General features: G+C 32.1%; 2 protein-coding genes across 2 annotated transcripts; both read right to left on the bottom strand.

The window, feature by feature from the left end:
* LOC109363301 (transcription factor bHLH78-like) lies at positions 10862-14318 on the bottom strand. Its single transcript, XM_019609518.1, has 10 exons — positions 13888-14318; positions 13276-13810; positions 12750-12989; positions 12495-12560; positions 12337-12405; positions 12171-12242; positions 11667-11876; positions 11395-11494; positions 11222-11264; positions 10862-11147 (listed from the first exon to the last, which is right to left on the bottom strand). Exons 2-9 carry the CDS (start codon positions 13750-13752, stop codon positions 11242-11244), a joined length of 1257 nt encoding a protein of 418 aa, XP_019465063.1. The 5' UTR covers positions 13753-13810; positions 13888-14318; the 3' UTR covers positions 10862-11147; positions 11222-11241.
* On the bottom strand, positions 18483-21436 carry LOC109363636. Its single transcript, XM_019609890.1, has 5 exons — positions 21166-21436; positions 21005-21060; positions 19811-20510; positions 19095-19579; positions 18483-18770 (listed from the first exon to the last, which is right to left on the bottom strand). The coding sequence occupies exons 1-5, from the start codon at positions 21434-21436 to the stop codon at positions 18483-18485; spliced, it is 1800 nt and encodes a 599-aa protein (XP_019465435.1).

The following is a 22593-nucleotide window of genomic DNA, read 5'->3' as shown; positions in this document are numbered from 1 at the left end:
TGTGTGGACAAACCAGGAGGCAACTTCATGTACACTTCTTCTAACAGATCTCCATGTAAAAATGCAGTGTTGACATCCATCTGGTGGATATGCCAATTATGAATGGAAGTAAGAGATAACAAGACTCTAACAGTAGTCATTTTAATGACTGGACTAAAGGTCTCAAAATAGTCAAGCCCTGCAGTTTGAGTATATCCTTTTGCAACTAACATTGCCTTATATCTATCTATAGTTCCATCAGCCTTATGCTTAATTTTAAATATCCATTTACAACCTATAGCTCTCTTATCATCAGGTAATTCAATAAGTATCCAGGTTTTGTTTGCATTCAAGGCTTTTAGTTCATTGTTTATGGCCTCCTTCCAATGATCATGTTGCATAACATCTGCATAAGAAGATAGCTCAATAAGGGAGTTTAGGTTGAGGATGAAATGCTTATATTTGGCTGATAGTTTGTCATAGGACATATAGGTATTTAAGGGATATTTGGTTTTAGATGTAGGAGCCAGAGAGAGGAGACAATGATAGTCTTGGAGGTGCGCAGGGGGACCTCTTATTCTTGTAGATCTTCTAGGATTTGAGATGTTTTCTTCAGTGTGAGGAACTTCATCATTAACATCCTGATCATTCATAATTTCCTGAACAAGATTCTCTTCAACAGGTTGTAAGGAAGAAGAAAAATCTAAAAAATTGTCATTAGATGTGAAAGAAGAGGTAGGCAAAGAATACTCATTTTTATTCATGTCAGCAATATTATCATCATTGTTGTGAAAAGGAAAAGATTGCTCATGAAAAATCACATTTCTAGATATAAAAGTCTCTCTAGAATTTAAATCATAAACAACATATCCCTTTGTCCCATTTTTAAAACCAAGGAACACACATTTCCTAGATCTAGGATTCAATTTCTTCCTATGATTAACTAATGTAGATGCAAAGCATAAGCAACCAAAAACTCTAAGGGTCATGAGATTAGGATCATGTTTAAACAAGATTTGATAAGGTGACTTATTCAACAAGTAAGGGCTAGGCATTCTATTTATGAGAAAAACAGCATGACTTACTGCATAATTCCAAAAGCATTTAGGGAGAGAAGATTGAAACAATATTGATCTTGCTATTCCTAGTATGTGTTGATGCTTTCTCTCAACTATACCATTTTGTTGAGGAGTTTCAACACATGTGGTTTGATGCAAGATACCCTTCAAAGAATAAAAATCATTAAGCTTAAATTCAAGGCCATTATCAGTTCTTATACATTTAATGACAGCATCAAATTGAGTTTTAACAAAATTGACAAAGCATTTCAGCAGAAATGAGGATTCAGATTTAAGTTTCATTAGGTAAATCCATGTATGTCTAGACTTATCATCCACTATAGTCAAGAAGTATCTATGCCCCAATATGGATGGAACAGAGAGAGGGCCCCATATATCTACATGAATGAGAACAAAAATATTAGAAGATTTAGAGGCACTAGATTGAAAAGGCAATCTTTTCTGTTTTCCAAAGTAACATGCATCACAAGGGTCAGTATTGATTCTAGATTGAATAAAAGGGAATTGTTTGTTCATGACTATCAATTTTGCATGAGATAAGTGACCTAGTCTTCTATGCCAAACATTGTTATTACAAGAATCAAGGCTATTAACATAAGCAGTAGAATTAATAGGTAAGCTAGTGTTAGTGAGAGCATATAATCCCTTCTTGTTTTCAGCTACACCAATCATCTTCAATGTATTCTGATCCTGAATCAAACATTTCAATTTTGAGAAAACTAACTTGCAATCAAGAGCAGAAGTTAGTTTAGATATGGATATGATATTGAAACTAAATTTGGGGATGTAGAGAACATTGGACAGGTAAAGGTGATTGGAGAATAAAACACTCCCTGAAATAGAAGTGATAACTTCACTCCCATCAGGTAGTTTAACAGTTATAGGTTGGATGTGATTGAAGGATTGGAACTGAGACAAGGTGTAGCACACATGATCTGTGGCACCAGTGTCTAGGATCCAATCCCTCGATCTTAAGAACTGAAAACAGAAAGACTTACCTGAAGGATTAGAACTCATCTGATTAGTTATGTGAGAGGGCTGATTATTGTGTTGCTTCATCATGGACATGATAGCCTGCTGTTGATCCAATGTGAAAGGCATAGAAGTCTTGATCCCTTCTTCTTTCTGGTCCTTATCAGTGACTTTCTGATCAACATCAATGCTTTGTTCAAGACTAGTGACATTGTTTATATTGCCATTGCTATTGAGCTTAAAGCTTGGGGGAAAACCATGTTTTCTATAACACACATCAATGGTGTGACCACTTCTATTGCAAAAGGTGCAAATTTTGTTATTGTTGCCTCTTCCAGCGTATCCTCTTCCTCTACCAGTAAAACCAGAAGGACCATTTGTGTATCCTTTTCCTCTCACTCTGCCTCTTCCATATGATTCATCTGAGTTGTTGGCCAGAATTCTTGGATCTTCAAAAGGCAGATTCATTTGTCTTTCTTGTTGCATCAAGAGAGAAAAGGCTTTATTTATGCTGGGTAATGGTTGCATAAGCATGATCTGAGATCTCACGGCTGAATATTGTTCATTTAAACCCTTCAAGAATCTAATGACGTAGTCATTTTCCCTATAGGATTTGATAATGGGAATCAGGTGGCAGTGGCACTTGATTTCACATAGGCAAGATGGTATGGATCTAAAATTGTCAAGTTCTTGCCATAGGTTCTTTAATTGGGTATAGTATGCATCGATAGAAAGATTTCACTGTCTCATGCCATACAATTCTTCTTGCAATTCACAAATTCGAAATTCATCACCTTGATAGTATCTCTCTTTGAGGTCATTCCAGACCTCATAAGCTGTTTCCAACTAGAGAACAGAAGGGGCTATAGAGGGATCCAGTGTTTGGTTTATCCAGGACAGGACAAGGGTGTTACATCTATCCCAAATTGGGAATAAAGGTTGGTCAGGTGAAGGCTTGGGCAAGGTACCATCAATAAACTGCAGTTTGTTTTTGGTTTTCAAAGCCATTGACATGGCTTTTGACCAGTTGTGGTAATTCTTTCCAGTTAAAGGAACTGAAACCAACATTATCCCTGGGTTTTCATTGGGATGCATATAAAAGGGGCTAGAAGGATCATTCATAGGATTGGTGGTCATGGCAAGAAGACTTGAAGAAATTTGATAGGAAGAAGAAGGAAAAGACAGAGGCAAAGAAATATTGAAGAAAAATGCATACAAAGAAGAAGAGGGATTGCGCAGCAGAGCTTTACTTTCTAAAGCTCTGATACCATCTTAAATTGATGGCATCCATGAAGGAGAAATAAGCATCAAACACAGTGAATGAAGATGAAGGCAATGATCTTCATCATTAATACACAAGACCAAAGAGAGCAAAGAAAAGAAGGCAAGATGAATGAAAAAAAACCTCTTGAATTCTCTATTATTGATCGAATGAACCAGAAGAAATACAGATGAATTTATAGCTAAAGCAAAGCCAACCACTACTCTAACTAATTGGCACTAAAACTAACAGACTTTCCTAAAGAGGAAAAACAGAAAAACAGAAAACAGAAAAACCAGAAAATGAAATCTAAAAATAGAAAGGAGAGGCAAATCATAGTTTTGACTTAAATTGACTTTGATTAAGGGAATTATGAGGCTGTTTTATCATTTACATTTACATTTTCACATTTCAATATACGTAAAAAAATTTGTGTGTATTCCATTCCAAATAGATAAATAGAGTGACTCCATGAAAATAGTAATAAATTTTGGTAGTTAACAAAGGTTATAAATGAACGACTGAACGAGACGTTAGTATAATAATGTAAAATTTTGTTGAATATTTAAGTATCGTACTAGGTCGAATATAAAATATTTGATTCATAAGAATAATACTTGTTAGGATCATTTCTAAAAAAATAGTTCATGCTAACCGTTCTACTCCATAGGTCCCTTATAAAAGTTATGTTACGTTGGTCATCAGTTACCATTACTATTGGCATACCATTAAATATTTAAAATACTCAAATGAAGAATAAAATAGCAGTGTAGTTGACTAAGCAAATAGAAAATGATGAATAAAATTTTAAATATACAAAAACCCACATTATTTTAATATACAATAATGTATTTTGCAGATTCATACGTACGATCTATTCATTTTTAATAAATTGATTGTTTGTGTCTTTTATAGTGTTCACACCGTTGGCTCGTTTAGACAGGTTTATAAAATAATATAAATAAATTATCTTTAAATATGATACTGTAGAAATATATTTTTTAATATTTGATCAGTTTTTAAAATAAACAAAAAGTGGAAAATTAATTCATTCCACCGTCCTGAATGGTTTATAGTTGTCGGATTTTTAATTAAAGAAAAGGTTATTTTAAAAACAAAACTTCTTAGGGAGAAAAGAAGAATTGAATTGCTTTTTAACACATTCTCTGAACAGTTTTACCTCAATTAAAAAAAATGGATGATATTTTTTTGTTTTTAAATATATTATCCACCACCAACACTTAAATTATCACAACTAGTAATGTGATTTTGTGAGTTAATAAACTTCATGTCTTAATTTCCAAATGAACCTTAATCTCATTATATACAAAATGCAAAGATGACTTAGCTTGAGAAATAAGTAATCCCCTATAAGATAAAACTTAACCAAATCATGATCTAACCAACTCAACTAACTACCTAATATGACCCATGTATTTATGCGCTAAATATGTTCGAGTTGGTGCGCCAAGGTCTGTCTCTAATGCACTAGGTCAGGCCAATCTGACATAGATACTCTGATGAGCCAATCTGACCGAGGTGCTCTGATGCGTCATGCCAGAGCAGTCCAATCTGACCGGGACATTCTGGTATGCCAAGTCCTGCCTATCAAGCCAATTTGACCGAGATGTTGTGATGCGCCATATGAGTCATGATGCCTGAGCTCACTGAGGCGCATGAGTCACGATGCTAAATCTAACCGAGTGAGGTTGGCCAAGTTTGGTGTATATGATGTTGAATCTGATCGTGTGAGGTTGGCCAAGTTGGTGCATATGGTTTGTGCCAAGCCACGAGCCAGGTTATGGGTCGAGCCACTAGTTTTGCTTCCAAGGCTGGTTCATGTTCATGTTGCGTGATCTTCAAGGCATTGTTAGAAAAGTGTTTGGGACTACAATTTGCCTCTGATAACTCGTGCCATTGTGAGTACTATCATTACTGATATTATCATTGTTACCATCATCATGATCACCACAATTGAACCACTACCGACAACCACCACCGTTACATACGCAACTACTTTAACAATCTCCACAACTAGTGTCATAGCCCTAGCCATTGCACTCAGTGGCAGGGCTTTTAAGGGATAGGTGGGGGCAACTATCCCCTTGGAATTTTTAATTTTTTTTATTAAACTATCTTCTTTTTTTAGCTTTTTATCAACTGAAATACATTTGTTGTTCCAAAAAGTGTATTACTTCATGTGACACATGCTGTGTTTGGTCAGAAAATTACTTAATTATTAAACTTTTAAATTAAAAAAGTGACACATAGGGTGACATACTTTTTTGGAACAAGAGATATACTTCCTTTACATATACCCAAATGATATCTTTATGAAGATATTAGTTGAAGCTCATATATTTCTTTAATTATTACACAGTCAGTGCATCATTCACCTCTTATTTTGATTACTTTTTTATGAATAGTCAATGATGATGAAGAATGAACGGTGGATGATGCAATATCAGTGTAAAACACTCTTACACTGTCAGTGTATACATCATTTTCTCTTTCTTTAATTTATAGTTTGATAAATAAATACACTGTAACTTGTGTGGTCCTTATAAAAATTATACATGATGAAAGTTCTCTTACACGTGTAGATATTGATATTGCTTATAATAATATAACTTCATTTGAGTTTGTAATGATTTTACGCTTAATGAAAAAGATCATGTATGTATTGATAATATATACTCTAAGGATGCTTATAAGTAATTTAACTTTGATAATACATATATTTTTTGTCCAAAAATTCTTTCCTCTTAATTTCAATGAGCAAGAGAAGATTAATATGAGATTTCAATTTCAAAATTTTGTTCTTAGAGTCGTTATTCATTCAAGTTTGAAAAATTCACAACCATATGAAGTTACTCATATTTTGCGTTATCAAGTCATTCATCTTATCTTAACTATTGTGGTTCAACTACTACATAAAATATTATTTTTAGCAATGAAGATAACCAAACAAAATTAAGTAGTAAGATAGAAGATGAATTTCTTACACAAAACATAATGATTTATATTGAAAAAGAAATAGCTGAAAATTTTATATCTAATCAAGCATATATGTTTATTTATATTTTTTGTTACTCAATTAATTTTAGTTATAAATTTTAATTAAATATTGTTGTTCTCCCTAAAGTTTAGATCAAGATTCAACACTAATTGCACTCCATAACCCCAACACCACATTGACCATCAATGCAATCTTGACCACCAAAACAATGCTATAATATCCACTACCAACACCAATTCGATAACAATTATCATTATTTTAGCTACTATCCTCATTGTTACTAACATCACCACTCGAACCATTAGGGTTATATGCACTATTACAACTCCCCCACTACCACCATCACAATCATCCTCGCCACCATAATTGTATCACCATCTCGGCCTCGTCAGCCACTATCATTGTTGTTCCTTCCCTCACCATATGAACTTGTATTCTCTCTATTACTCAAGAATTCGTCACCATGTTGGGATTGTGATATGTGATAAAAATAAAAGAGGAGGGATTCACTTACTCCTCATCCTAGTCATTAATTCTAAGGAAATCTAATAGTTTGAATTAGTGAGTATATCTAAACAATTAGATATCCCTAAAATTGATGGCTAAGATGAAAAGTAAGTTTAAAAAACTTACTCTTGGAATAAGTGGATCCTCACTCAAAATAAAAATCCAACTCCTGATTTTAACTTATTTTTTAATAAAATAAATTATAATCTATTTATCCTTATTGAAGGTTTATTAAGCGTGTTCATAACATGCACAACGAAAAATAATTCATCTATTTGTGTTAAAATATGCATACACTATAATAAGTAGACAAAAATGTTTGTAAAAATACCTCAGGAGACTGCGATGACTTTCGAAAAATTCTCCTTCAAAAGTATGAAGGTCCTACACGCGTATCCACATCGAGACCAATCCTTGTTGTATCAACACTTGATCCGTGGAACAAAAATTCAACTCAAATAAAATTATAATATTTCAAACAAAACCAAAATAAAGGATTGAAAGAAAAAATATGATTCTTTGTATATTGCCTATGTTTCTTTTTTCTCTCATTGTGTTAAGTGAGTTTTGTTTTATCTATACTATATATAAAGTCAAAACTTGAAATAACTTACATCATGGTGTAATTTTCATTTCCTATATTGCCCTTAACATTATTTAATTTTTACAAAAAACTATAAAATCCTAAGCAACTACCACCAATACATTAATTAACCACATATCTCACCTTAAATTAAACATTATCATAAACAAAAAAATATATAATATATAAAAATTGAATATGTAGTATCACACAATATTCGCTGGCAGACACGAAGTGCATGTACATACTAGTAATATATAAAACCAAAACCCCTTCAATCCATTTAGTGTCAATTAATAACTAATTTAGTGCTAATTAACAACCCATTTAATGCCAATTAACAACCTATTAATTTAGCATAAATTTTGGTTTATGGTTTTCAAAACTGACTATCAGTTTTAAAATTTTGAAATATTACAATTAAGTCTCAGTTAATTATATTAAAGATGATTGAATAATATTATTTGTATTTTTTTTGCTAGCAAAAAATACAATAATATTCCACTTAAAAGTAAATATACAAAATTAAACTATTTAATTTAGATATTTTCTCGTCCAACAAAAATCAGAACATTCGTTAGTGTGTGACCCAGTAGGTTCGGTACTAAACCGATAGTAAATTAACTCGTTAGAGTTAATTTACTAATCAAGGTTGACATCTAGCAACACTCCTTAACGACCAGATAGAAATGAAGTAATATTTTTTACTTTAGAACCATTAGAAGAATAATATAATATTTCCTTCCATCTTTACAACTCTATGTTAACTCTAGAATATGATATAATTGTCAAATCTAATAAGTTAACTCGTAGTGAATGACTTAAGAAATTCATTTGTCCATTCATTCAATTCCCCTTGGCCAGTGTTTTTATTTGTATAGAGCTCAAACTCATTACCATGAGTTGATAAATTTTTTCTTGATTAATCACTAATTCTACAAGGATTTAATTATACTCAATAATCATTCAACTAATATCATAAGACATTAGGTGTCCGATATCAAAATATAATAAATAACTTGTTAATTACTATGATAATCTCAAGTATAAGCAAAATATATATATATATATATATTTTCTCATAAGAATATCCTATTGACAATTCAAAGATAATATATTAACCATTAGGAATCTTCTTTGAGTCAATTCAATGACCATATCTCTATATGCATCATTTATATGTGTAATTTTAATAAATGAGATCTATTAATCTTTATCTAATAAAGATCATTACACAAATATTGATCTATCTGGATTAATAGTGTCTTAAGCTCAATTAATGTCATGATCAATAACAATTTAGATTAAAATTATAAAAGATTTATTTCTCATTATTATAATTTATATTATAATAATAAGTCTCTAATTTTAATCAATGACCTTTCATATTAATTATTTTGACAAACAATGAATATCATATAAACATAATAATACATATAACTTTATTATTATAAACATGACAAATTGGTTCTTTGGCATACATTATATCCAACACTGGAAAGGAGTTGGATTCCCACTATGTCGGTAACCACCACTAGCAACCCTTCACCACCCTCAACTTGTACCATTATGCCGCCATGTCTACAAGTTTCTTTTCTTTTATTTATGGCTTCCATTTCAACAAATACAACCTCTTTTGTCTACAATAGGAATGGATGGGGTGGTGGATATGGTGACACAATTTTTGATGGTGGCAATGTTAGGGACTATGAGAGGAGTTGAGGTGCAATTGGCTATTGTTGGAAGGAGTAATTTTTTGGAAAAAGGAAACAAGATTCAAAATAAATAAGTGATGAAAGCAAGTTACAATGAGATAAAATTTTATATTTTTGGAAGTGCTGCATGATTTTAAAAAACGACCAAATGTTCAACCAAATCATCGTGTCAGTTCATTTCCTATCCAAAAAAACATTAACTAAATTGAACTGGATTATAACATTTTGTATCATTCATTTTTGAAATGTGATTGTCATTTCCAATAAATGTCGTTCACAAGAATTGAATATTTGACATTTTAGTTATTCTAAGAATTTAGGGGAGCCTTATACTACTAGACTAATACCTTGTTGGTATGTTGTACAAGTTTATTTGGGGGCATTTTTTTGTTTTTTCTTGGAGAAATTATCAACTGATAAAAATAATTGAAGTACTTTTTAATATGATTGAGTATTTATAGTTTGTGAGACAACATTGTCAGATTAACACTTTCCATTAGCATTTGTTTATCCTTTTTGAAAAAAATACTTCATATCATACAATACTAAAAAATTCAGGGTAATATATTTATTATTATAGGCAACTTCTGGATACAGCATTAAATGTTTTTTCCTTAATGTATTACAGCGCCACATTCAAAGCATCTTTCTAATTCAAATAAATAAATCAAACTATTCTGCAAACCAATAATAGACCTAGCAATTTTAAAATGGTAAAGACTTGAACCCCTAAATCTTTTATTAAAACCCATAAATTGGATTTTTGCTAACAACCTCTCTTCAAAAGATTAGTCTAATATATCTCTAATGTATCTTTTTACCTGAATTCCACTAAAACCCTTTTCTTATTCATGAAATTAATAATAGAATACACAACTAGTTGAATTTGAAGAGGGTATATATATATATATATATATATATATATATCATTATAAGCAAAAAAAAAACTATTATTAGAATTTAAATAAATAAACTTAGGTTACAAATCAAATAACTTTATCATTGCATTGAAGCTTATTGTCAGACAAGTAATAATAAAAGAGGAATGAATGGTAAAGTTCAATGATTCATTCATTGGACCTAGTCAGAATTTCACCACTAAAAAATATATTCTTTTGATGCATAAATATATGTTAAAAATTTATTGTGTTTTCGTTGAAAGGGGTGGTTCTAACTTCTAACTTCTACCACCTAACTATAACTTCTGGTGCTTTTCTCTTGTATTTTTTTCTATGTCATTCAGTAAAACAAGGCATAGAAGCTTCTGCTTTTGGTTAATCTTAAGAAAATTAAAGGAAAGAAAAAAGAGAGAATATATCCACCAACAATATTCGATTTTATATACTATAACTGTATTATTTATCATTCACATTTTATTATTATTTATTCTTCACAAAAAGTAATGTAAAATAAATAATAAATAATGTATTAATTATGTATAAATTTTTATACTGACATTATATAGATATTATAATCAAGAAAATGCTTGAAAGTGCCTCAAGTGAACCAAATGTCATAATCAATGATATTAGCACTACAATTTAAGATAAAAAAAAAAGAGGACCCACTAATATAGCTGGTTAGCAACATATAAATGAGAATCATAGCATAGGTTAATTGACATGACCTTTTAATGAAATTTAAATCAAGACCCACCAAAATTCTTAGTGGATTGATGTGATGTATGAATTATTATATAAAACATACAATACATTAATAATAAGACAAAGTGAGTAAAGATAATGATAGCTATTAGAAAACTCTTTCTTTAATTAGCACTATATCTTACAAATGGTGACATAATAATAAGAATTTGTCACCAAGAGAATACAGAATCTGTTCTAAAGATTTTACATACAGTGAATTTGTAGTACACAAAAAGAATTGAAAGAAACTGCCTCAGAAAATTACAAATTAAAATATGAAAAATGGCTAAGATAAAGACAAGAAATGCTTCTATTAGACCTAGTGATTGATAATAATGGCTTAGCTTAATAATTCATAGAATCTTTTGTTGTGTACAACACTCTTCCTAGGCATAATTTTTTGTTGTGACGGGTCGAATATTTTTATCATCCTTAACTCTTCAAATTTAGGCATAGTAAATGTTGAACATAGCTTAGTTTTCATAGATGTATTTGATTTGAGCCTGCATTGAAAAAAAAAAAGCTTAGTATAAATATCAATTTTGTTAGGCCAAATGAAAATGATATTTCATTAACATATGTAATAATGTAACTTCCAAATTATAATCATTTTCTATTGCTTTAGTTTAGTACCATTAAAACTCTGGGATTGTGGTGATTTCCTATTTGAAGTTTGGCCAAAACCCATTTGAACAATAGTTTGAAGGTCTTCCTCAGAGAATGCTATTGGACACTGAGAATCATTGAATAAGAAAATGTTAGAAAAAAGTGCATGAAACTGCAGAAAAAATGATTTTTTTTCACTAGTTTAATACTATGCATCGATCAATCGTATAAAAGTTTCTTACAATTTTTTCTTTATTAATTCACTTTTTTTAGAAGAAAGATTAAAGGAAATTAATTACCTGAGAGGCACCTTCACTAAATCCATTAAGGGAAGGTAAATGCATAGCAATGTTTTGGCACAGAGTAGTAGTATCTAATGGGTCCACTGAACTATGGGACAATGTTCCATTAGGAATGTTATTGTAGATTGCTGAGTTTTGTGGCTGTTGTTGCCCATAAAAGCTTTCTGCTGAGGAATCTAGTGGGAAAGAATCATTTGATTGATATACCTGAAATCATCAAAAAAGCCAAAAATAAGGGAAAAGCAAGATTTTTTTTTAGAGTAAAGGGCTATTTTGAAAACCCGAAAATGGTCACAAAATTATCAAATGAGGTCAAAACGGTTTTTTATAGCCCTTTTAATGACCCCTACCAAGGATTATTTTATATCACATTCATGATCTTTGATACTAGTTTGTATTTTTATTTTCTCGGTGATCAAATTGGTACACCCGAAAATCCATAAGTATCAAAATATGAAGAAAACAAAGGTAAACCCATTGTCTAGAGCACTGAAAACTTACATCTTTTGAGATTAGACTCTCAATATTAAAATCCAGCCTGGTGTTAACAGTAGCCAATTTCATAGAAAGGAACTGCCAACAAAGAAAAAAAGCATAATTATTGAGCAAGAAATCTTAACAATTATGATCATAATTTTGATATGCTTATTGGCTCATAATGTTTTACCTCAACTTGGCGTTGTAATGATTGAACATAGTTTATAATTTCATCTAGCATAAGTGCTTTTCCAGTGACCTACAATGAAATAATCAATTCATTGCTCAAATTAGTAATGGTACAAAATTATGCACACAAATTCTGATTTTGCTCATGAATTAACATACCTTATTGCAACCTGGTACAAGATCTTGGAGAAGCTTCATCCTTTCACTGATTTTCTCCCTCCTTACCTATATTAAATCATAAGTATATACAATGTCAAAATGAAAGGCTATTTACACATTTGTTTTCTCCTCGTGTCATATCTGTTGTCGCAAATCTCGTCCCGTGCCAATCAAAACACGAGACAAAATTTAAGACAACAGATCTTTGTTGCATTCATAGTAAACAAAATATGAAAGAAAGACGACAATTCTTACTCGTTCTGCAAGACTATGGCTATCGGTAGCTTGACCTCTTCTTGCTCTAACATGAATATAATCCTTTGGTGGTTCAGGAGGTTTTGAGTTACTCTTGTTCTGTTTCTCATCAACTCCAATACTAGCACCCTCTTTGGATTCTTTCTCTTCCTTCAAAGTTCCATTTTCATTTCCATTATTTGCTTTGTAACGTTTCACATTTGAGTCTTCACTAGCTTCACCACCATGAAGTGAAAGACCCTTTGGAATTTAGGAAATAGTCTCGTTATTTCAACATCAAGTTTTGAATATGGTTAAAATATATTTATTTCTTATATACACACATTTAAATAATATGTCAAAGAAACAAAAATAACAACCTTATAGTGCCCCTATTTTGATTTTCATTAATCATAAATCTTTAAGATGAACATGATTAATAGTAGAGCATTATGAGGTCATTTGATTCATTTATCCGATTTCAAAGATAAAGACTTGATCGTTGTTGTATAAATAAGACAAATTGGATAGTAAAAAGATTCCTTACCATGGCATGATTGATAAGTGTTGAACTTTCTTTGGCTTTTCCTTTGGAAGAACCCTTTCTTTTCCTGGAATTGACATAAGAGCAAGGTTTGATGAATCCATTGTCCCCATTCATAGTTTGTTCAGAGATTGTAGATTCCTCTTGAGAAGTGGCAACTTCCATTGAAGAATTCTTATTATCTTGAATACCCATTTGAGATCCAATTCCAAGAACTTTGAGTGATGGGGTGCTTGAAACTCTAGAAAGTTTCCCATTTTCCATCAAAAGACTAGATCTTTGAGCCAATTCATCATTGTTCTTCAACCCCAATTGTGTTGTCCTATCATTGAAACTTCTACTTCCAAAGCAAGAAAACTTTGCAGCCCTCTCAGCAAAGCCAGGATCAGCTAAAAACTCAGCCACAGTTGAAGAATTCAACCCCATCATTGGTTTCACCAAGTGGTTATTATTATTGTTGATGTTGTTGTTGTTGTTCATCTTAGGAGGAGAACTCAAAGGGGTGCTATAACATGAAGTGTTAGTGCTGTTATTATTATTAGTATTGTTATTATTGTTGTTGGCATAAGATGTAGCAGCAAAAGGGTGAGATTGAGAATGAGGTGAGATCTCATCATTGTAAGCACTAGCACCAATGTTTCCTAGTTTCCCTATGAGTTCTCTAATGACAAAATTATCACTTGACATGTTGGAATTTGAAGCTGCAGGAGAAGACACCATTGAACTAAGTGCTGAATCAAATTGAAGATTTTGATCATTTGACTTATCCCATTTGTAAAAGCAATCTTGGGTTGATGGACAATTATTCATAATTGCTTGAACATCTATAGCATTTGATGATGATGATGATTGCCACATTTGAGGATTGAGAAAGAAATGATTTTCCATTAAGGAAAAGTTTTAAAGTAGATCCAAGGAGAAAAAATGAATGAAGGTAGTTTAGAGGGGTCTAATGGAATCAAGTTGAGTATGAATGTTATTTATTATTTTTTATGAGAAACTTTAGGCTAAAAAAATAGTTGTGAATTATATTAGTAAAATTAAAGAAAGATGGTGTTTTGGGTGGTAGGGTGGATTGATCAATGAATTATGAGTCAATTTGATGGGATTTGAGTTGAAATGAGAGAGATGGGTTGGGTGTGAAAAAGGAAATGTGTTTGTTAAGTTATAAAGCTAAGCAAAAGTAGAGAGAGAGAGAGAGAGAGAGAGAGAGAAGTATAGAGAGGAGAGAAGGGGATAGATGGGGTTGCAATTTGGGGTTAAATAGAGAAACCAACACAAAGTTGAGTACAAGTTCTCTATGTAAGTTTGACCTTTTAATGTTTTCTCAGTTTTGTTTATCGACTGAAATATCTACACAATAATATTTTTTTAAAGAATCGATAATGATTAAATATCATAATAAATGATATAATGATACTATATAAAACTTATACACTATTAATATATATGTCTTTTTTCTGGGTTATAATATAAGTTATCACTGCACAGAAATTACATGCACATACCAAAAATTTCAGACCATTCTTTCTTTTACTGGTCCACCCGTGAATTCAAAAACATTTAAATAACCGAAGAGTATACTATAGGGTAAACAGGTGTTATGATCAATTTAATTTGTTATATGTATGGAGATGTTAACCTGCACCAAATTTTCTGTACAGACACATACTTTTTAAGTAAACATGGGTCAGACACATACTTTTAAAAAAAATATCTAGTTTAACAAGTTCTGTTTTTGGTCATCAAAATGCCTATTGAGCTTAATATACCAACCAGATTTAATTATATTATATAATAATATTTATATTCTACTATTTAATATTAGGATTTATGTAATTTTCATATGAAAATATATACAAAAATATAATTTAATTATTAGAATTAGACGAATCTAGTTAAAAGTGAGTATATTAGTCTATTTAAATGTAGGTATGTTAGCTTATTTCAAGATATTATAGTATAAAACACATTTAAATAGGTTAACATATCATACCTTACCATACGTATAAACCAAAAGACATAGACTTTAATTTTTTTTAAACATGTTAAGCTCACACTTCTATATGCGATAAGGTTCGTTCTGTTTAAGGCAAAATCTGATCTGACCTATTTATACCCTTAATAATGAGGATATTTTGAATTTATCCAAAAAAATTCTTACCCCAAAACCTTTCTCCTCGTACCAGACTTATCATTTCTTGTCTAGTACCCAACTTATCTTTCCTTTATTCTTAGCACACTTATTACTCAGTTGAGCAGACCTCTCGTCACACCATCGTTCGAGTCGAAAGCCCATCAGTCACTCACGAAGCCCAATCAATTGTCCCTACCCTCATGACACTTGGCCTTTTTAGTAAATAAGATGTTCCACCGAGCCAAGCATGTCATTCATTCAGAAAAGTTGGCGAATGGATGAAACAACTGAGTGGGTGACATGCATAATGATTGGCCTTAAGGAATGTTGTAACACCCTAACCTTGACGTATATTTCATTAGGGCCCATGAATTTATTAAGTGTGTCACCCTTCAAGCTTAAATACCTCACATAGTACTTTATTCCCCCTAAAAGGAGCCTCCCACGACTTAAACTCGTGACCGCAAAGAGTTAGAGACTTATAGTTATTGATTTCATTGAGTCAATATCACTAAGATACTATAGCGACTACATAGAATTTATGGCTATAAGTCAGTTCGAGTCATGAGAGTCTCCCTTTAGGGGGGATAAAATATCACAAGGAGTATTTAAGCTTGAATGGTGGCATGCTAAGTAGATTCATGAGCTCATATGGGTGTCATGTCAAGGTTGAGGTGTTACAACTGAACAATAGGCTTTGTGGCGAAACAACTTCATGACAGGAAGGATTGTCAACACGACAATGTGTATGATTGAATGAGCATTGTGACTCAAGGATGGGCTGCCGACATGGCGGTCTCGGGTGGAAGGAAATGCGACAAAACAATTGTGCGACAAGAGGTATGGTTGGTTAGTAACTCTGCTAAGAATAAAGGAAAGATAAGTCTGGGAGAGGAATCGATAAGTCTAGTATGAGGGTTTGGGATTTTTTGAGTAAAATCAAATCACCAAAATATCTCATTATTTAAAACTATTTCAACACAACAAGAATAATATATATTTTTTCATAAATCTTGATGCAAAATATTAATCTGCTCCTTCTAAAATATGGTTTTAGTGAAGTTGGCAAATCCGCACCTATATATATAAATAAATAAGTTAATTATTAATAACAATTCTTAGTTATTATACATTGATTATTAATCACTTTTATATAAGCTTTTTTATATTGCCATTAAATAAATACTAATAATTTATTAAAATTATTTTATTTTTATAATAATTATCCAAAAACTCATATGTTAACTAAAAAAATCACAAAAGTCATACAATGATGGTTACAATATTTGAACTAAAGATGTTTAGATCTAGACTAATCCAAATAAGAAACCAAAAATTAGTAAAAAATCAGAACCGCAAAAAAATGAAATTGTTTGGATCGTGTTGAATTGGTTTTGGAAAATTGATTCATCGGGATCAATCTTTGATTCCAATTTCAGAAACCAAACCAAACTCATACTAATTACTTATATACAAAAATGAAGATTATTTCATTTATGAATCTAATTAACATTTCAATTGATAACATAAAATTTACTTAATTAAAAGTGTTATTATTTAATAGTTAACACTTTAGTTAAAATTATCTTGGTGTGTTACTAGTGATGCTTTCATGTTGTTTTTATTTTTGTTGTCAATTTAATTTGGTTCAAATGAATATTATTAATATTCAATTAAATATTTATGTGTGTATCACACTTAGTAGACTTATTAGTTCTTTTGTGAATTTGGCAATTTGAAAATGTACTAAACTTATTATTTTTAAATATATATATTTTTCTTAAGTGAACTTGATACTTCGAAAGTGTATTGGACTTGTTATTTTTAATAAAAAAATCGAATCAAATAGGACTGCAACATCATATAGATCTTGAATTGGATGAGATCGAATTTCTTAATGGAAATCAACCAAACCAAACCAATCTAAACTTACCTCGAACACCCCTAATTTAAACACCATATTTAAAATTGTATATACTTATTAATATCAATACCTTTTGTTCACTCTTTTTTGGGTGTAGGTCACTCATTTAACATTATCTTTTTTATTTATTGATAAGCAAATTGTATTAAAAACAGCACAAGGGGTGCTAACCCAATACAGGGGAAATACCAGGAATTGATCTTATTCGAAGCTAAGATAATACAAGTTTTTGGATCATTACACTAATTAGCAAAGACCAAAGAAGTTTGAGCAACTTTGGATAGGAACCAAGACCAAGACCTAGCTTGGATCAAATCTATAATATGCACATAACTAATAGCCTTTTCAGAGAATATCAGGTCATTCGTCATAATCCATATAGACCAAACCACAGTAAACCATAATATCCTCCATAAATTTGCTCCTTTTGCATTCGGCCTAATCATATCATGCAAAACTAAAGACTAACCAATTGAAGTAGGTGATTGAGTAGAGACTTGTAACCATGAATAGACTTTTTTCCACACATTAGAGGCAAAGTCATAAAAGAGAAAAAAATGCTCAATAGATTCCACATAATTCTTACAAATAACATAATTAATATCATCAATCCTCTGAATAACCTTCCTTTTGAATAATTCTACCTTTGAAGGTAGTCTTTGTCTAATTAACTTCCAAACAAAACAACAAATTTTTTAGGGGACACAATTAATCCAACAATTTTTCGAAGAATTACCTAAAGGTGAGGGAGTTTGATCCACTTGGATGAGATACGTAGATTTGACAACATAGCTCCCAGATTCATCCAAACTCCATTTCCAACTATCTACGACATCCCTCTGGCAAGCATGATTGTGAATCAAATCATACAAGTTTCTAACCATAGGCTTCTCTCTATCAAACAACTCCCTATGCCAAATCACCTCCCAAGCCCACACATCATTAATCCAACCACCACACTCCGCAACGTTGCCCTTTTATTCAAAGCTAAAGCGAATAATCTGGGGAAGACTTCTTCAACTTATGATTCCCCACCCAAATGTCTTACTAGAATCGAGTTTGAGACCCATCACCAAGTACCATCCAAATGTTATCATCAAACCAATCACCCATAAGATCATTGTTAGAACCAACTTCACACAAATATTTTCACCATCTAGAAGCATTGGCCGTACAGGAGAAAGATAGATCATGCCCATACTTAGAGTTAATCACCTTAACCCACAACGCCTCCTTATCCTGAATTCTACACCACCTCCATTTCCCAAGTAAAGCTTCATTGAACCGAACTAAGTCTCTAACCCCCAAGCCACCAAGAGACTTAGGTTTACAAACCTCCAACCACGAGACCCAAGCAATACCTTTACTACCTATCTTGTTTCCCCAAAGAAATCTCATTCGCAAATTCGTAAGCTTTGATAAAACCTTTTTCGGAGCCTTATACAAAGACAGTAAGTAAGTAGGAATGTTTGAAAGAACTAAATTAAGAAGAATCAACCACCCTCCAAATGAATTATGTTTACACTTCCAAGAAGTAAGTCTTTTAGTAACCACATCAATAGCATTTTGCCAAGTTTCAAGCCTTCTTGGATTAGCAATTTTTCAAGCTAAGAAACAAGTCACATCTGCAATGAAAGAATCAGGCACCTCAACACCAAAGAATGAGCTCTTTTGATAATTCACTTTTAAACCCGAAGCTAATTTAAAGAATTTTAGAATAGATTTGATGCACCAAAGATTTGGAACAGTGGGCTTGCACACCAGGATTGTGTTATCTGCAAATTGGAGGTCACACACTTCTACCCCTTGACTACCGATTTTGTACCCTTCAAACAACCCTATCCTTTTAACATTTCGAACTAAGCCAACAAATCCTTCTGCCACCATAATAAAAAGGAAGGGAGCCATATGATCCCCTTGTCTAATACCTTTCGACACAAAAAATTGTTTTGAAGGGGTACCATTGATAAGCACAGACATAGAGGTAGAGCATAGACAAGCATTTATCAGTTTCCTCCACTTATCAGAAAAACCAAACCTAGACAACATGTAATCGAGAAAGCTCCAGTCAACAGAGTTATAGGCTTTCTCAAAGTCCACCTTCAGTAAAAGACACCTATCTTTATTCTTTTTAGCTGAGTGAATTATTTCATTGACCACCACAGTTGCATCCAGAATATTCCTGTCTTGGATGAAAGCTGATTGAGAAGAACTAATAATAGAACCAATAACCCCTTTCAATCTTCCTGCCAAAATCTTGTACAAGGAGCCAATTAAAGAAATGGGTCTGAAGTCCTAGATCTTAGTAGGACAATTATTCTTAGGGATCAATGCTATGAATGAAGCATTTAGACTCGTACAAAGCTTTCCAGAAAGCTTAAATTCCCGTACAAAAAGGAAAATATCCAACTTGATAGTTTCTCAAAAAGCCTGAAAGAATTTGAAGTTGAAATCGTCAGGACCATGACTTTTATCACCAGCACAACTCCATACTGCCAATCTGATTTCCTCCTCCGAAAAAATTACATCCAGCGTTGCCCTTTGAGAATCATATAACCTACGAAATTCAACACCAGCAAGAGTAGGTTTTGGCGAAGGCACATGAGTAAACAAATTCTTGAAGTAGTTGGACACACCGGTCATAATGAGCTTTTTCTCTTCACACCAAACTCCATCTATCCATACCCCCAAAATCTGATTTCTCCTTCTTCTATTATTAATACAAGCATGAAAAAAGCTAGTATTAACATCCCCTTTTTTAACCACTTGTTCCAAGAATTCTTGCCTCAAAATGCTATCCTTCCAGATTGTTGTTCTCCACCAATTCGCAATCAACATTTTCTTCTCGGCAACTTGGTTTGCATCTAGAGAGGTAGACTCGCCAATAATATCAAGAGCTTGGATGTCTCTAGCTAAATCACCCAACTTTGTGTTAAGACAACCAAAAGTCTCCCTGTTCCAAGATTTGATAGCCTCTTTTAGAATCTTCAGTTTCTCTTTGATTATAAAAGCTTTGCATCCCATGACAGTCGAATTCTCCCAATTAGTTAGAACCAAATTCTCAAAACTATGAGGTTGCAGACAACAATTATTGAATCTAAAAGGACTAGGTCCTCTCTCATACTTTTTATATCTCAAAACAACAGGACAATGATCCGAAAATTCTCTAGCAAGAGCCTATTGAGAAGAATCAGGCCACACCGTTATCCATTCAGGAGAAATGAGAAAACGATCAAGCCTGCTCATAGAACCATTACCTGGATGATATCAAGTGAAACTTCTTCCTATTAAAGGAAGATCAATAAACTTCATATCTCCAATCCAATCATTAAAAGATTGGCTTCTCTTTTACAAAACAAACTTGCATCACACTTTCTTTCTGAAGCACTTCTAACATCATTAAAATTTCCAAAACAACACCAAAGACCATTTCCGACAGCTCTTTTCAAGCAAATTAACTCTTCCTACATTTTTTAGAGTAAAAAGGCAAGGAGAGTAAATATTTATAATACAACAAGTAACTTGTAAAGATAACCAAATTTTGTACACATCCAATAATCCAACATCTCTTAAAGTGTTAATTTTTTGAAATTTATTGTTATCCCATAGACTTAAAATCCCCCCAGATCTTCCTGAAGAAGGATTGAAATCCCAAGCACAATTACTATTACCCTATAATCCAAAACAAAGAGAATCATCACAAACCTCCAGCTTAGTTTCTTGAATCCTAACAAAGTCAATAACATTCTTCATGATAATACCCTTAACCCCTCTCTTTTTCAAAATGCTCCGTAGTCCCCTAACATTTAGAGATAAACAAATCATGGATTACCTTCAACATCCCCTTGGTTGGTCTGAGCAAAACCAAGCCTATCCCTTTCCTCAAATTCTGCAAATTTCGCAATCAAAGCCTCCTCAGAGCCACCATAAGACATTCCCATCCTCTTACCCAACCTCCATATTTTTCCAGCAGTATGCAGACTATTTTCCAAATTTAACAAATTAGTTGATGAAGCATTTGAATTGGTAATTGAGTTACTAACCAAAAAGTTCACTATCTGCTCCTCCCTATCATCCTCCTCTACACCTAGGAGGTCACCCATCCTAGTACTATTCTCGTCCAAGCACGCTTAACTACAGAGTTCTGATGGGATCCGGTGCATTAGTGCTAGTATGATCGCACATTTTATCGTTATCTTTTTATATACACATATTTTAAAACTCATAAAAGAAACAAAAAAGAACATAATATCATATATTACCAACAAGCTAAGACGTTGGTCTAGTAATGTAAGATCCTAGTAGAATCTTTAGATAATCAAAAGGTTAAGTGACACTTATTGGGAGGGGCGGTCACACACCCTGAAATGAATTAGTTTCTCACCCATAGGGTGAGAGACACCCTTAGTAGTACCAAAAACATATTATCATATCATTACTTTATTTTTTATGAAACATTTTCCAATAGTAATAATGGTGACAAAAAATCTTTGAATTGCATAATTAAACTTTGTATTATTTACAACTATCATTTTCTTTGTTGTATTGGACATGGATTACATTTTTTCCCACCCTCTCCCTTTTCCTATTTTTAGTAGTTTTGACTTATAGTATTATCTCTCCATAAAAGACGGAGAATAGTGTTTACAAAATGTCTCCTTTCCTTTTCTTGAAATAAGCACTCTTCAAAGACTATGTAATGCAAGCCAGATTTCAAGAAACATACTCTATCAAAGTCATTCTAATTTTTCATTTTTAAATAAATTTCAGAGGTTAATTCGGTGGAAATTCTTTTGCTTCCTAAATAAGAGAAATATCTAAGTTGAGATTGGAGATTCCTCCTGTTCTTTTATTAAAAAATTCTTGCTCATAAAAACTACTAAGATAAACACTTTTTGGTGCTTCAAATAAAATAATTTTCACATTTGGGTTCATTATTTTTTTTCTCATTTATGTCTCTCAACTTTAATTACACTCTGAGTTTTTTGATGTCATTATCGGACATCTTACGTGGCCATTAGTTTACTATTGTAACATCAAAAGAATGTTATTTTGAGGATACAATAATAATGTTATTTTGAGGATACAATAGAAATTAGCAGACATATAAGACATTTGTTGGTGAGGTCAAAAAACTCTATTGCGGAATGACTAACGTAAAAGTGTAACCAAAGTTGAGGAAATTAAGTGAGAAGAAAATTAAGAAAATTACAAAACCAAATTGAGAAAACAAATTAAGTTGACTTACTATAAATGACTT

Source organism: Lupinus angustifolius, chromosome LG13 (genome assembly GCF_001865875.1).
Source record: "Lupinus angustifolius cultivar Tanjil chromosome LG13, LupAngTanjil_v1.0, whole genome shotgun sequence".
Lineage (NCBI taxonomy): Eukaryota > Viridiplantae > Streptophyta > Magnoliopsida > Fabales > Fabaceae > Lupinus > Lupinus angustifolius.
The sequence above is the reverse complement of the archived record's forward strand: the minus strand, read 5'-3'. Positions and strand labels throughout refer to the sequence as shown.